Source organism: Apostichopus japonicus, chromosome 19, assembly GCF_037975245.1.
Source record: "Apostichopus japonicus isolate 1M-3 chromosome 19, ASM3797524v1, whole genome shotgun sequence".
NCBI classification, from domain to species: Eukaryota; Metazoa; Echinodermata; class Holothuroidea; order Aspidochirotida; family Stichopodidae; genus Apostichopus; species Apostichopus japonicus.
The window spans coordinates 3534770-3547994 of record NC_092579.1 but is presented as its reverse complement, the minus strand read 5'-3'; the positions used below and the strand labels follow the sequence as shown (position 1 = coordinate 3547994).

Sequence of the window (13225 nt, the reverse complement as noted above, 5' to 3'; positions counted from 1 at the left end):
AATCTAAGAATGGCCAAATTTTGAATACATTTAAGGGAATAAAGTAGACCTTGTCATATAATTTGATAAGTAACGCTTCAAACTCTTCAGAGGTTAGGGTTATTTAGCATTATTTTTACCGTGAACAATTAAAGGAAGTTAAACCCAACCATCATCATTGATCTTTGAGAAGGATTTGTGTTCTCAATCACAGATGACAACATTTGAAGTTGATTCATATTTTGCCAACTTTTTTTATGAACACTGAAATATATATGTCTTTGTTTTAAAAAAAAAATCAATTTTCCAACTTATCAAAAATGGGACGATATAAATACATTCCAGTAGTTGCATGTGATATTATAATTTCATATCCCATACATAACTGTGCAAAAAGAAGAAGAAAATAAAACATGCATTTTTGCTGTCAGTATATGCAACTATGTCTTCACACCTTTATAAAATTATCTGATTTGTCGACCTGCCGTCCGGTAGTTTTACATCCTGATGATCATTATATTTTTCCGTAACTGTTTCCCAGATAACTTGCTCATTTCTGAATCTTGTAGTGAACCAGTGCAAGGCAATTGGGTGTTCTTTGATGTTTTAGAATTACTCAACAAGGTAGATGAAATTTGGTCATTCAGCTATAGTGCAAATATATATATTTTTAAACTGGGACGTACATTGACTAGAGACACGTTTGATTTGGCTCGAGCTTGGTTTGTGACACTATTACTTGTTCTACATTAACACTAACACTAACAATGTCAATACATGTAGTTAGTATTAGTAGTATTATACAACAGTCTGTAGTATAGTAGCCTATATGCTAGACGTACAGTAGGTCTAAGTTAAGCCTTAGGTTAAAAATAACATTGGCTCTGTAATTGTCTTTGTATAACGTCATAACTTACAAACTGAGAGGCAACATTTATTGTTGAAGGCTATAAATTTATATGTTTGACCAGTTTATAGGCCTTCAATCCTAGGACTGAATACGAATGAAAGATTGTGTGACTTAACACCTTGGTACTATACCAGCAGAACTACTACATTACGAATACATTACGTACTAGCTGACTATACATGTAGAGCCAGTTACGTGAATTCGACCTTCAGTCCTACGCTGCAAACTTGCTGTTGCTTTTCATAACCTTCTTTTTTATAACACTGCAAAGAGAATCTAGGCTCAGTGGTAATTATGCACTTTATTTAATACATATTCACCACACACACCCTGTTTGAATGGAAGGCCTGTTTGAGTAGAAAACCTCATGATTAGGCACTTATAAGGATATGGTTGCATACATTTTCCACAGTAGCTTATGTTTTGACAAGTTCAATACAATTTGTTATTCTACCGTAAAGTACTATTTTGGGAGATAGTTTTGTTGAATGAGATATGGTACAATCTATCTTCTATGTATACTCCTATGTGATACAGTTGTTCACAAATTTTCCCACAGTAATACATATCATTTCAGGATGTCCAGTGTTATACCCATTGTTATTGGTCATGGAACATCTCTGAATAAGACCTCTAGACAAGCACTGTGAATCTATGAATATACATCTGTGCATGGATGTGCAATGTTTCCAAAGTCTCTGTGGTGGTAGACAACAGGAGAGTGGGAACAGCCGGTGGGGAGGAATTTACATTTTGCAGAATATTTTAGTATGTTCGGGAAAGGGCTATTACAGCAATGACAGAATTCACCTAGTTAGATTTTGCAGTCTATGGTCTTGCACGATTGTGTTAAAAAAAAGGCTAAAATTATACCAATAAGAATTAAAGTTCAGCTATTGGGAGTTCAAATTCCAGCTGGATCAAATGTGTCATTCCTCTCATAATATATTTTGGTACAGTAGTACCAAACCAATAAATTATTCATTTGGTTTTTCTTTACAGTTGTGAAATAGATCTGAACCATGGAGGCTGTAGCTGTAGACAAAATCGATAGTTCTTCAGAGAGGTTGAATACCTTGAGCCAGGAGCTATGGAATAACCCAGAATTATGTTTTGAAGAGCACCATGCCCATGAAATTCTGACAACATTCTTGGAGAAAGAAGGTTTTCAGGTTGGTTTAATGGATTTAAAGGCATTACGATATATATGTAATGTAGAGAACAGCAGAAGCTAACAAAGCAAAAACACATTTTGACTTTATTTCACACAATCAAAGTCTTTGAGTCAAAGTGTCATGCCTTGCACGTATCAGTTATTTACCTGTATTTACCTGTACCCTCCACTTCTCAGCAGGTGATAGGCGGAGGATGACGGAGCAGGGAGCCATTCAATGGCTCATATGAGCTCCCACATTACTTCTCAGGAACTTGTCGAGTTGGCTCTTGAAAACGTTGACAGTGCTCGCTAATACAGCTCTGGTTGGAAGTTCATTAGAAGTCTATTTATTTTGCAGCTCGTAAGGAACCTTAAATAAAGCAAACAATAATCAGGGTGAATCTTTAAAGGATTTATCCTGGTTGTCCCTCGGAAAACTAAGTCTTCCTTTTTTATCGCCGAAAAATGTAGCAAGACAGCAAAGAATAATCACTATGCACGCTGTAGGAGAGATGTGTAGGTTTTGTGAACGAATGCTAGGCTTTGGGTAGGGTAGATCAGAGCCCTACCACTATTCTGGGTGATATCAATTATCATTTTTGGGGGGTATTTAGTAAGAGTGCAATCCGAATTTGATGTAAACAATGTGTAGGGTAACCTTCATTGCAGTCCAAACAGAAAATTTGTTGCTTCAGGCGACCATTAAAAACTTTGAAATAATTATAACAAATCCAGGAGGGTGAGGGAGGAGGGGAGGAGAAGGATGATTTCCACCAACCCATGGTGCACCAACATTGTTTTGAACTCCTTAACTTCTGTAGACTTCCTCATCTCCTAGTGTAAATCTTACCCGTTTTATGTTGGATGTTGTTTCACCTCTGAATGTACTTTTCTGATAAAGTTTGCTCTTTGTTTTAGTGAACTGTTGTTTCAAATAGATCCATAAAGTTGTGTTGAGTGATGTACGTATGAAATGTTTGACGGTGATTATAAATATTGTTTGTGAGTTGAATAACATTTGATTTAATTCAATCATCCAAACTGGTTCTAAGTTAACCTAATACCTTTATCTTCTCATTTACCAGGTTCAAAAACAATACATCCTCAAGACAGCCTTCAAGGCATCCTTTGGTAACGATGATGGACCTCAAATAGCACTAATGGCTGAGTACGATGCTTTGCCAGACATAGGCCATGCATGTGGACATAATCTCATCGCAGAAGCTGCCATAGGTGCAGCACTTGGTGTTAAAGCTGCCCTTGAACAAATGAAACAACCAAGGGGAAGAGTAAGTAGCCTACATAGGAGTGTTGGCAGGGGGTTAACGATCTCTTTAAGAACGACCCAGATTCACTACTTCCTTAACACTCACTTAACTCCTCTATGGTGTCTTCAAATTGACCCATTTAACTTCCAGTGCCGTACTGGTTTAAGATGAACACCATTGTGTTCTGCTTTCCTCAGAAACATGTCTCAAGGTACTGGTTCCCTTTCTCCTATATTCTGTGAGAGTGCACAGGATATATAAGAGTCAATTGTACCCATTATAACCCATTATTACTTCTCCTTGTAGGTATGTTAGTACTCTCAGTAGTTTGGGAACAAATCAAGTTTTCTTTATGAGTTTGGATACTTGTGAATCTATTTTATATATATAATTGACACAGTCTAATTTGGCCAACGTAGAGTAACTGATTTGCATTTTACAGTATAATTTCTCATATCATCATATACACCAGACTTATTATGATATAAGCCTTCATACCCTTGCAGCAATATAAAGTTATGTACTGTTTGTATGATACTCTCCAATAGCTCTTTCTACTTCACAATTGCTTTAATATATTGTTGTTGTGAAAGTCATGAACCCCTTTCAAATAACACATGGCTTCCCATTACTTCATGCTCGATACAAATATTGCTGTAATAATGCTAAACTCTGCAATTGCAGGGATGACTCTAAATTTCAATTGTGTAGGTTTAGTTGATGTGATGACCTCTGAACAACCAAGTAGTGAATTGCAGCAGAAAGTTGTGGAAGTATTTTGATAGATTGGTTGATGGTGGTTTGATATGTGTGTGATTATGTTGTGTGGATTCCATTACAATAAATAGCTGTTTGTATAACCCTGCAGTGCCATAAGAATGTCTCCAAAAAAAAAGTTAAAATTGGACTAAGATTTTCTTTTGTCATTTCAAAATTTATTAACGCCTGCTTTTCTCGGTCCTTCAAAAAATGTGTATCTTTTCTGAAAAAAAGTAGCCTTTTGAAATACTCTGTGTGATTTACTTCACACTCAAATTGAGAGCTGTATAATTCATGATGCATTTGGGGCTGGAAAAATGTATGAACCTGACAAAAAAATGTGTCAGCAGACTTTATGAAAAATTACTTTTGGAAGTTAACCTATACAATTCATGAACCTGAAAGAGATCAGTGTGATGAAAATTCTTCAAATGCTAATACTTGTTAAATTAGCCCAATTGCTTGAATCATGTTTTATTTTATAGTGTTGAAGAGTGTTGAAGCTTGAAAGTGTTGCAGCTAACTGCCCATTTGTAGATCATTGCTGTTGGTTGGACTAAACTAAACAGATATATGAATCATTTCAGTTTACCTTATGTCTTCTTTAGTAAGTAACCACCATATTGTGGGAAACGTAACGTGCAATGCGCCATTAAAGTCTGCAGTCTGAATGTGTATGTTAATTTAGTGCCTTCACATATAGTCATCCTTGAAACATTGCAGGTAATTGTTCTAGGGACCCCTGCAGAAGAAGGAGGATGTGGCAAAGCATTGCTGATCAAAGGAACAGCTCTAGAGGGTATCGATGTGGCTATGATGGTACATCCTTACAAGGCTTCTATAGCTAAACCTAACAAACTTACATCCATCCAGTAAGTTGATCTGGTTTTGTAGCATTTATACTTTGGGATGTAGAGCAGCTTGGTTCCTATTTATGGTCTTTGACAGAGAGATAGTCCAAAATCCTGGTTGATATCATAGTTTCAGCTTGACTAGTTGGATTACTTCCAATTTGAAGAAAAACAGTTTTGTAATCCAGAGGCTTAGCTAAATCCTCCACAAGTCTGCCTCCTTCTCCTTTTCCATCTGCCTGCATCCACCTCTTTCTTCTGCCCCCTTCTAATCCATCCCATTCTCTGCTGTTCTAACCTGCAGGTTAAAAATAGTCAACAGTCATTTTCCTAAATATAAGCATGCAAACAATTGCTAGAAGTTTTCAATTTAAGTGTTTTTCCTAGAGGCCCTGATACTGCGGGTTAATTTAGAGAGTGAGTGAGAGTGGGTGACCATTAGAGAGTGGAGAGTGGGTGACCATTATTAGAGAGTGGGTGACCATTATCAGACATTCTGGCATATTTACTGTTAGATACTGATGACCTGTTTACCACTTTCTGGTATGTCAGCAGACAAATGTGACAGGACGACTGGGGTTTGCAACAGGTGGCCCTTTGCCCCTATATCAACCCTCCCCCGGTCCTTTTCTCTTGATGTACAGAGCTTGTCTTTACAGATGAATCAAGTTTTGTGATATCATTTGTTATTTCAACCTTTCTCTGTAAAATGTTAAATTTCATTATTGCAAACAATAGTTTTGTTGGATACGCCAGTCTGTAAATAGAAGACATCCAAATTGGTGAAATTTTCTATCTCTGTTACATTGTACATCACAAAATTATTCTTTTGTGTAGCTTCAATTGAGTACCTGTCATTGCAAAGTAGCAACAAAAAAAGGGGAAAAAAGTGCATGCATGAAATTGATAGTTCATTATAGTCTCATTGTTCACCCTTGCAATAAAATGGCTACCTTTACCGAATGTTAAGTCAGATATCTACCAAGTTGGTTTGTATGGGCAAGGCACCATGGCAAAGGGAAAAGTTGCAGCAGCTGCCAAATCCCCAGAAGCAAGGACTGAATCAATATCAAACAATAGACATTATCTCTGCAGATCAGCAGCACTGGTCTGCGAAGCTTAGCAGATTATGTCATATGCAGCCTGTCTGCACGAAAGCTGCAGCCTTCTCAGCCTCAGCAACATAATAACTGTAGAACCCTAATTATGGTATGACCCATATGTGTATAAATAACTGCTATGCATGTATATTCTTGCAGTATGATAATATCAGTCACATTATGCTGCTTTTGGAGTATCAACTGATGTTTTCCTGGTACATTACAAGGCTTTCCTTTCAAATTCAATTTCCTTCCATTTCAGTCATTGTGAAATCATGGTGGTTGTGACAATAGCAGTGGTAATGCATGTATACTCAATTCACTGGTTTCATTGCTTTACGTACATTGGATACTTTGCCTGCTATATAGCATGCTCAAACTAAAACAATTTATCAAAACTCATTCCATGATTGATGAGTATGAGTACTTTAACACCTGGGTATCTTTCATGAGTATGAAGTACTTGTAAAGCAGTATAAACTCAAGTACTTAGTTATATTGAAATGCTTTTCACTATTGCTCTGTAGCTTGCTGGCTCCTGTTTCCTCACATTCAACCGGCCCCGTTTTCATCATCACTCTGCGCAAATAGCAATCCATACAGCCAACATCAAAATTATGACTTCCACAGATTGCTCATAATGAAACATTGTCAGTGAATGTGAAAGGTTCACATTGATTAACTGAAAATTTACTTCGCTCCTCGCTTACCTGTCTCCTCACAACCTTAGCACCTCATTCTACTGTGCCTGTAAAGTCCTAGTAAAATAATAACACTGTGCGCCTTCTATGACCGGACCCCCACCCGGTCACTCTTCCTTTTTCATTCTACCGTTAAAAGTGTCTACACGCAAAATTCTTGTGGAAAGATTTCCCTTGAATTTCGTCTTGGTTTTCTTTAACGATCCTTGGAAGTTTCTTTCTTCGGATTCTTAGGAGTATTGCAGTCCTTTCCAGACCGATAAGTATCCTTTTATTGAAAGGGAGGGTTTTGGGGACTGTTTTTCTTAGTGCGTTTCCGCCTTCGAGTTTTTTTTGCGAACTGCCTAGATGTCCCGCCATTTTCCTTTGACACGCTATAGGCGTATTGTTGTGTATTTTCATGCATTATTTTATGCATTTCATGCATTATTTATACAAAACAAATACAAAGAAAACAAGGCCATCATTGGTGCCATATTATGTCAGTAATTTGGCAAGAGTGTATCCATTATCCTTTTCGGTATAGGTTATCGTATTTGGTACACCAGCTGAGGAAGGGGGTGCAGGCAAGGTCACTATGCTAGAGGGCGGTGCATTTATGGGCCTTGATGTTGCAATGATGGTTCATCCTGCAAATGAAAATGCCAATGTACCAGGATTTTTTGCCCGTAGAAAGTAAGTCACTTTGAGTGTCATTCGGGAAGTAGTTCAGAAATATTTAGTTGTACATTGTACCTACTTAAATACTTGGACATCACCTATCATTTCTTTGCAGGCTTGATTAAGACATTTTCAAAATCATTTTTTTTTCTATCACTTTAGTTTAAATATGAAAATTATTATGAAAGGAAACAATAGTCACATTAGTCAATTAATTATATAATGTAGACTGGTTTAATAAAGGGTTTTGGCACATCATCTTACATGACAGCAAATATGGTAGTAACACCCGAACCTGAAAATAGAAGTGAGTGTGGCTACTTGTGTAAACAGTGTGTCTCATGTACAACAAGAACCATTGAACTAAAGTATTTTATGTAAAAAATTTGTTTCAAAATTTGTTAGCTAATTAACATTCTTGTGTATTCATAATGTAAATGAGACGAAACAAATATAACAAATTTTGTCTAATATTTTGTTCAAAATTCTGGTTGCATGTCACATCTGTGCATGTTTTTCTTTGATTAAATTATTAGCCTTGTCTTTATCTGGTTCAACTCAGTTTCATATTGTAAAGTCACTGATTCTTTTCCTTATGATTATGGCATCCTTTAATAGCTTTAATGGAAAATATTCATGTGGCTATGAAGAAGCCAAACGATTGGTAAATCAAACTCTAGTGAATTGTGTGGTAGTTTTAATTGCCACAGTGCTGTGCTTTGGATATGAAACCCACATATTTGTGTATATATCAGCACACCCCTCCCTCCCCCTCACACCCCTCCCCCTCCCTATCCTTTTGCTGAACTGTGGCTCTTGCTTTTATTGACATTTTGTAACCATTACTATATAGACCGAATCGTTAAATATGTGCTTGTCGCTCATTCTGTGGTTTATCAAAAAAAGTAGAGTTTGCTTCTGTTCTTATGTAACAGTCAGGGGAGCTTTCACTGTCCAATTCTGGTCTGTCATTTCCAGAGGGGGGGGGGCGGGTGTTTGGGATGGGGTTTTGGATTGCAAATGTGCAGATCTAACTTTCCTCTAAAAGTTCTCGTCAAAACTCATTAGCTATCGTTAAGATTAATCATGGATCAATCTAGTATATCTTACTATACAGGACTGACTAATGACGTGCTATGTTGCGGACAAAGTGACATTCACCCAGTGTTCTATTTTCATGTGTGATATCATTCCACTCCTTGTAATCTCATTTAGTCTTGTAATTCCCATGGATGGTGGTTCTCATGAACTAAGGGACCAGCAGGCCAGACACCAAGGCAAATTTTAATCTCCCATTTGCAAATATTCTGGCTGAAACCTTGCTTTCCAAGCTGCTCTATGTCATGTTTTCTTCTAACGTAACAAATCATCTTTACAACATAGACTTAAGTTTTTTACTTCAGATAGTGCTATAATTGGTATAGAATCCAGACTTGTACATTCGTTATTGTTCTCACATTGCATAGCAGGAATATACACTTCAGTCTATTTACATATTAAGTGAATAATGGAATATGTTAATAGCTTTTCCCCCTCTTTCCATTGTCAGCCTGTAACATCCTTGCTTTATATGGTCTCTCTCTCTTAGGGCGAGGTATCATTTTCATGGTAAGGCTGCCCACGCAGCCATGAGCCCATGGATGGGTAGAAACGCCCTGGATGCTGCCGTTCAATGTTACACTGGCATCTCTGCTCAGAGGCAGCAATTCCGCCCGGATGTTAGAGTCCACGGTAAATAAATATGGAAATACTCTTCCCCAAACGTTATGAAAGAACGTTCATTTCATTCAGCATAATTTTTCTGAATTGTTTTAGCTTCTAATTAAACTTATAAACAGCAGTAATCTGGATGGGCTACCAACTATTTGCTGTATAAGTCATTTGCCACATTCCCTTAATATGTATACTTGTACTGTTTTTTTACATTGAAATTTAAAAGTTTCTTCTTTTTGTATACCCAGGTATTTTTACAAAGGGTGGCAGCAGACCCAATATAATTCCTGAAGAAGCAGAACTCTTATACTACATACGAGCATCCAAGACAGTAGAACTGGAATCTGTCGTGAAGAAATGTGAGAATTGTGCTAAAGGAGCAGCAATAGCTGCAGACTGCACAGTAAGTGTTACATAAAGAAAACTTCTTTTGAGTATGTTCATCATCTATGGTAACCATGGTTCCTGATTTGTCAGGAATTTCCCATTTTTGCAATGAAAATATACACTTTCCTATGGGAAAACTTAATTATCCAGATAATGTGAAGGTCTTCTAGTTACTTTCTCAGGGGTTAATCATACAGTGTGTTATTCTGTTGAATCTAATGTCAAGTCTGATTGGGCAAAAGAGTTAAGTTTATGGAAAAGCCTGAAGAGACAACTTTATTTGCAGCTGTTTTTGCTTTTCTTAGTATGGATTATATCCTGGTTAGGCCAGGTTCTTAGTTACATACTGTACATGCTTCATTATGGATCTGTAGTGTGCTGTACCAACTTAATTTTGATTACAGATCTAGTTTATAACACATTTCTAGTCGATTTGAAATAATTATCATGTGACCGGTCATGTGGTATATTCACATTTTTCACTTCAAAAGAGCATTTATCCTTGAATGTAAGTTTCCTCCTATTTCATCACACACACTGAACATTTTCATAGTTTCATATTGTTTCTACAGATGAAAAATTGTGTTAAGTAGCACAATTTTTCATTTGAAAGCTGTGTGCATGTGCTCAAATAAAAGCAGGGAATACCTGTCCCCTCTGTTGTTGGCCTACTCTGTATGCTTCATCATAGATGTGTATTCTACACAACAAAGTGCTGTGCTCTAATGCTTAAGTCTTCTTTCTCAATCTTCCACTCTCACCTGTCTCATCACAGCTAATGCACTTTTTATCAAGCATTTATCATTCTCTGTTTGACAAAGTAATTTCATCACTCACTGTGTTCTACTTATTCCTACTTGATTGGAAATCCAGCTGAGTATTAAACCATATCAACCTCTGTGGTGCCTCTACACCTTCTTCAGTGGTAGAAAAACGAATAAAGTTGATTGATGCTTCCATGATCTAACTGTTTGTTTCCTATCTACAGGTTGATATTAAATATGAAAGTTTTTATGCAGAAGTATTGAGCAATCTTCAGCTGGCAGATCTATTCCAAAAGAATTGTGAGAGCCTTGGAATGGACTTCAGTAAAGATGATAAGATTGTGAAAAGTCTTGGGGGATCCACCGACATGGGAAATGTCTCGTTTGTTGTGCCCAGTATTCACCCAATGTATGCCATCAACACAGACGCTCCCAATCATTCTAGGGAATTCACTACCGCAGCAGGTGGGTTTTTAAAATTTGTAAGAGATTGACCTCGGGTTTTAGACAACTAACATGGGGGCAACTGTAGCATCAAAACAACCATATTCAACATACAACCATACATGACATGTCAACCATATATGACATACAACCTATATATGACATACATCCATATATGACATACAACTGTCTATGAATATCATGAGGGCAACTGTAGCATCGGACAAAGCATATATGACATACAACCATATATAACATGTCAAACATATATGACATAGAACCATACTACCATATATGACAAACAACCATCAATGTCATGTCAACCATATATGACATACAACCGTTTATGACTGACATGAGGGCAACTGTAGCATTGGACAACCCTATATGACATGTCAAACATATATGACATACAACCATACTACCATATATGACAAACAACCATATATGACAAACAACCATATTTGACATTCAACCATAAATGACATACAATCATTATGCTTCAAAGTTATAATTGTGCCAAATATTAAGTTCAAACAGTAGAGTGAAATATATATAAAGCTAAACCTTGCATCAACTAAATCGCATCTCTCACTTCAAGTTCCCATTTGATACAAACTGGGACAACTTCAGCCAATGTTTCGATGATGACATTTGTGTGCAATTTGTATCAAGATACTGCAACTTCCCGTTTACAGGTCAAAATTAAAATTTATACCTGCACTAGTTAAACAACCAATGAAATTGAGTGTGTCTAGTAACAGGATTATTATCAATGAATATATTAATTTAGTAGAGAAATTCAATCATTGAAGTGTAAGTATCGCTGAGCTAGAAAACAAAACACGCAGGATGATCGTTTGTCTACAACATGGTGGGTCTCCTTTTAACCTCTGACCCCCTTGATTCCACAGGTTCTCCAGGTGCCCAGAAATCAACTTTGATACAAGCTAAGGCTATGGCTCTCACAGCACTGCAGTTACTACTACCTGGAGGAGATGCTCTATTGAAGAACATTAAAGCAGAATTTGCAGAAGTTCCCCCAAATCCTTACGTTACCGGACAAAAGTCTTTTGAAAATACGAGTTGACAATATTGTGCAAAAGTCTCTTCATAACGCTGGTTTCTGCGTCATCAAATATATCAGCTATCTTCCGTTAACTGGTGACGGATGAAAGGCGAGAGATTCAATAAAGGAATGACGTTTAAAGAATTATGCAAAATATTCAGAAAAATAATAAACAGCAAAGTAAAGAGATTTCTCATCCTGGTTGATCTAGGTTGCACAAAGTGACAAAATGATAGCTACCTCATCTTCTGCAGCATGTGCAAATTTATGGGTGATATTCTTGCATTTGGAGGGAGTCTTTGTGCTTACCATCTCCAGCATATTAAAGTAAGGGGGATAACGGGTTAACTTATATATCTTTTTATGCTTTAAGGCTATTTAACGGATAATAAGGTTTTCAGGGCCTGAGGTCACCTTTTTGTATAAGTGGCCCCTGGTTCACAGGCTTTTTGGTAAATCCAGGACCCCCTCGAGTGGAACCAGGTGCCCTTTAGTTTATATATAACTTGATACTCTGCAACAAGGTTGCACATTTGATTATTTTGGGTGATAATTTTTGCTCTGGAAAAACTTGCAACCATGCATCATTGGTTGACTGGTTACTGAGTATTAAACAAATGAACCTTACATATTTCTCAATGATCGTAGGGGGCTGTTTGACAGTTAAATGTCATCAGCTGTAATGATGTCATGTTTAATCATTAATGTTTATTTTTAATGATTCTATTTTCTTGTTGATACATTAAGGCCTTGTGATGCAGTGACTTTACCATACTAGGATGATGCAAGTTGTTCAGGGAGGCTTGGAAATCTTTCAATTTATTGTGTGAGTTTTGAACAAATATAGTTGACTGTGGCATAAGTAAAATGATGTAATCTTGTAACTTACAGGTTAAAATTATCTTGAAATAGTCATCTACATTATTAATCTAAAACATTAACTAGTGTTGCACATTAGACATTGTTTAAGAATTTTCTTCCGATGTCAAAAGCAAACAGGAACCTCTGTGATAGTGATTCTGTATTTGTATGTGTGCATGTGAGCCACTTTGCTTTGTAAACACCATTATTCCAAAACGTTAGATTGTTGGAGCACTGATACTTACAAGACCTTGTCATATTTAACTAAATCTGTCGGAATAATCATGTATCACTTAGTTTGAAAATTTATCTTTATTTAAATTCCAACACTTATTTCACCAACTTTCAAAGTAATTTTACATTGTAATAAATTTTGAGGCAATGCAGATTATCATTCTCAATGTTTGTGCAATTCTTTGCAATGTCTGAAATTGGGCCCAGATAGCCCTCCCCCTCTCCTTCCTGACTGAAGCAAAGAGAGTATTTACATGCTACATCAGTAATACAAGCAGAAATGGTTTCATGTGTAGGTAATCCATATAAACTTAAAGGCATTGAAGACTCACCCCAAACCACGCTCTGAAAAAGTTAACTTTCTGTTGC

The 13225-nt window shown here is 36.7% G+C and overlaps 1 protein-coding gene across 4 annotated transcripts; it reads left to right on the top strand.

The window, feature by feature from the left end:
* Nucleotides 1-449: 449 nt before the first annotated feature.
* On the top strand, nucleotides 450-13016 carry LOC139960573 (xaa-Arg dipeptidase-like). Of its 4 annotated transcripts, none has more exons than XM_071959024.1 (8): nucleotides 450-603; nucleotides 1892-2061; nucleotides 3131-3334; nucleotides 4796-4944; nucleotides 8973-9115; nucleotides 9346-9500; nucleotides 10473-10713; nucleotides 11607-13016. In XM_071959024.1, exons 2-8 carry the CDS (start codon nucleotides 1912-1914, stop codon nucleotides 11780-11782), a joined length of 1218 nt encoding a protein of 405 aa, XP_071815125.1. In that variant the 5' UTR covers nucleotides 450-603; nucleotides 1892-1911; the 3' UTR covers nucleotides 11783-13016. The 4 variants fall into 4 exon arrangements, with proteins under 4 accessions (XP_071815125.1, XP_071815124.1, XP_071815123.1 ...); XM_071959023.1 differs by lacking the exon at nucleotides 4796-4944 and adding an exon at nucleotides 7251-7399 and having other exon boundaries at nucleotides 531-701; XM_071959022.1 differs by having other exon boundaries at nucleotides 531-701.
* The last annotated feature ends 209 nt before the right edge of the window (nucleotides 13017-13225 follow it).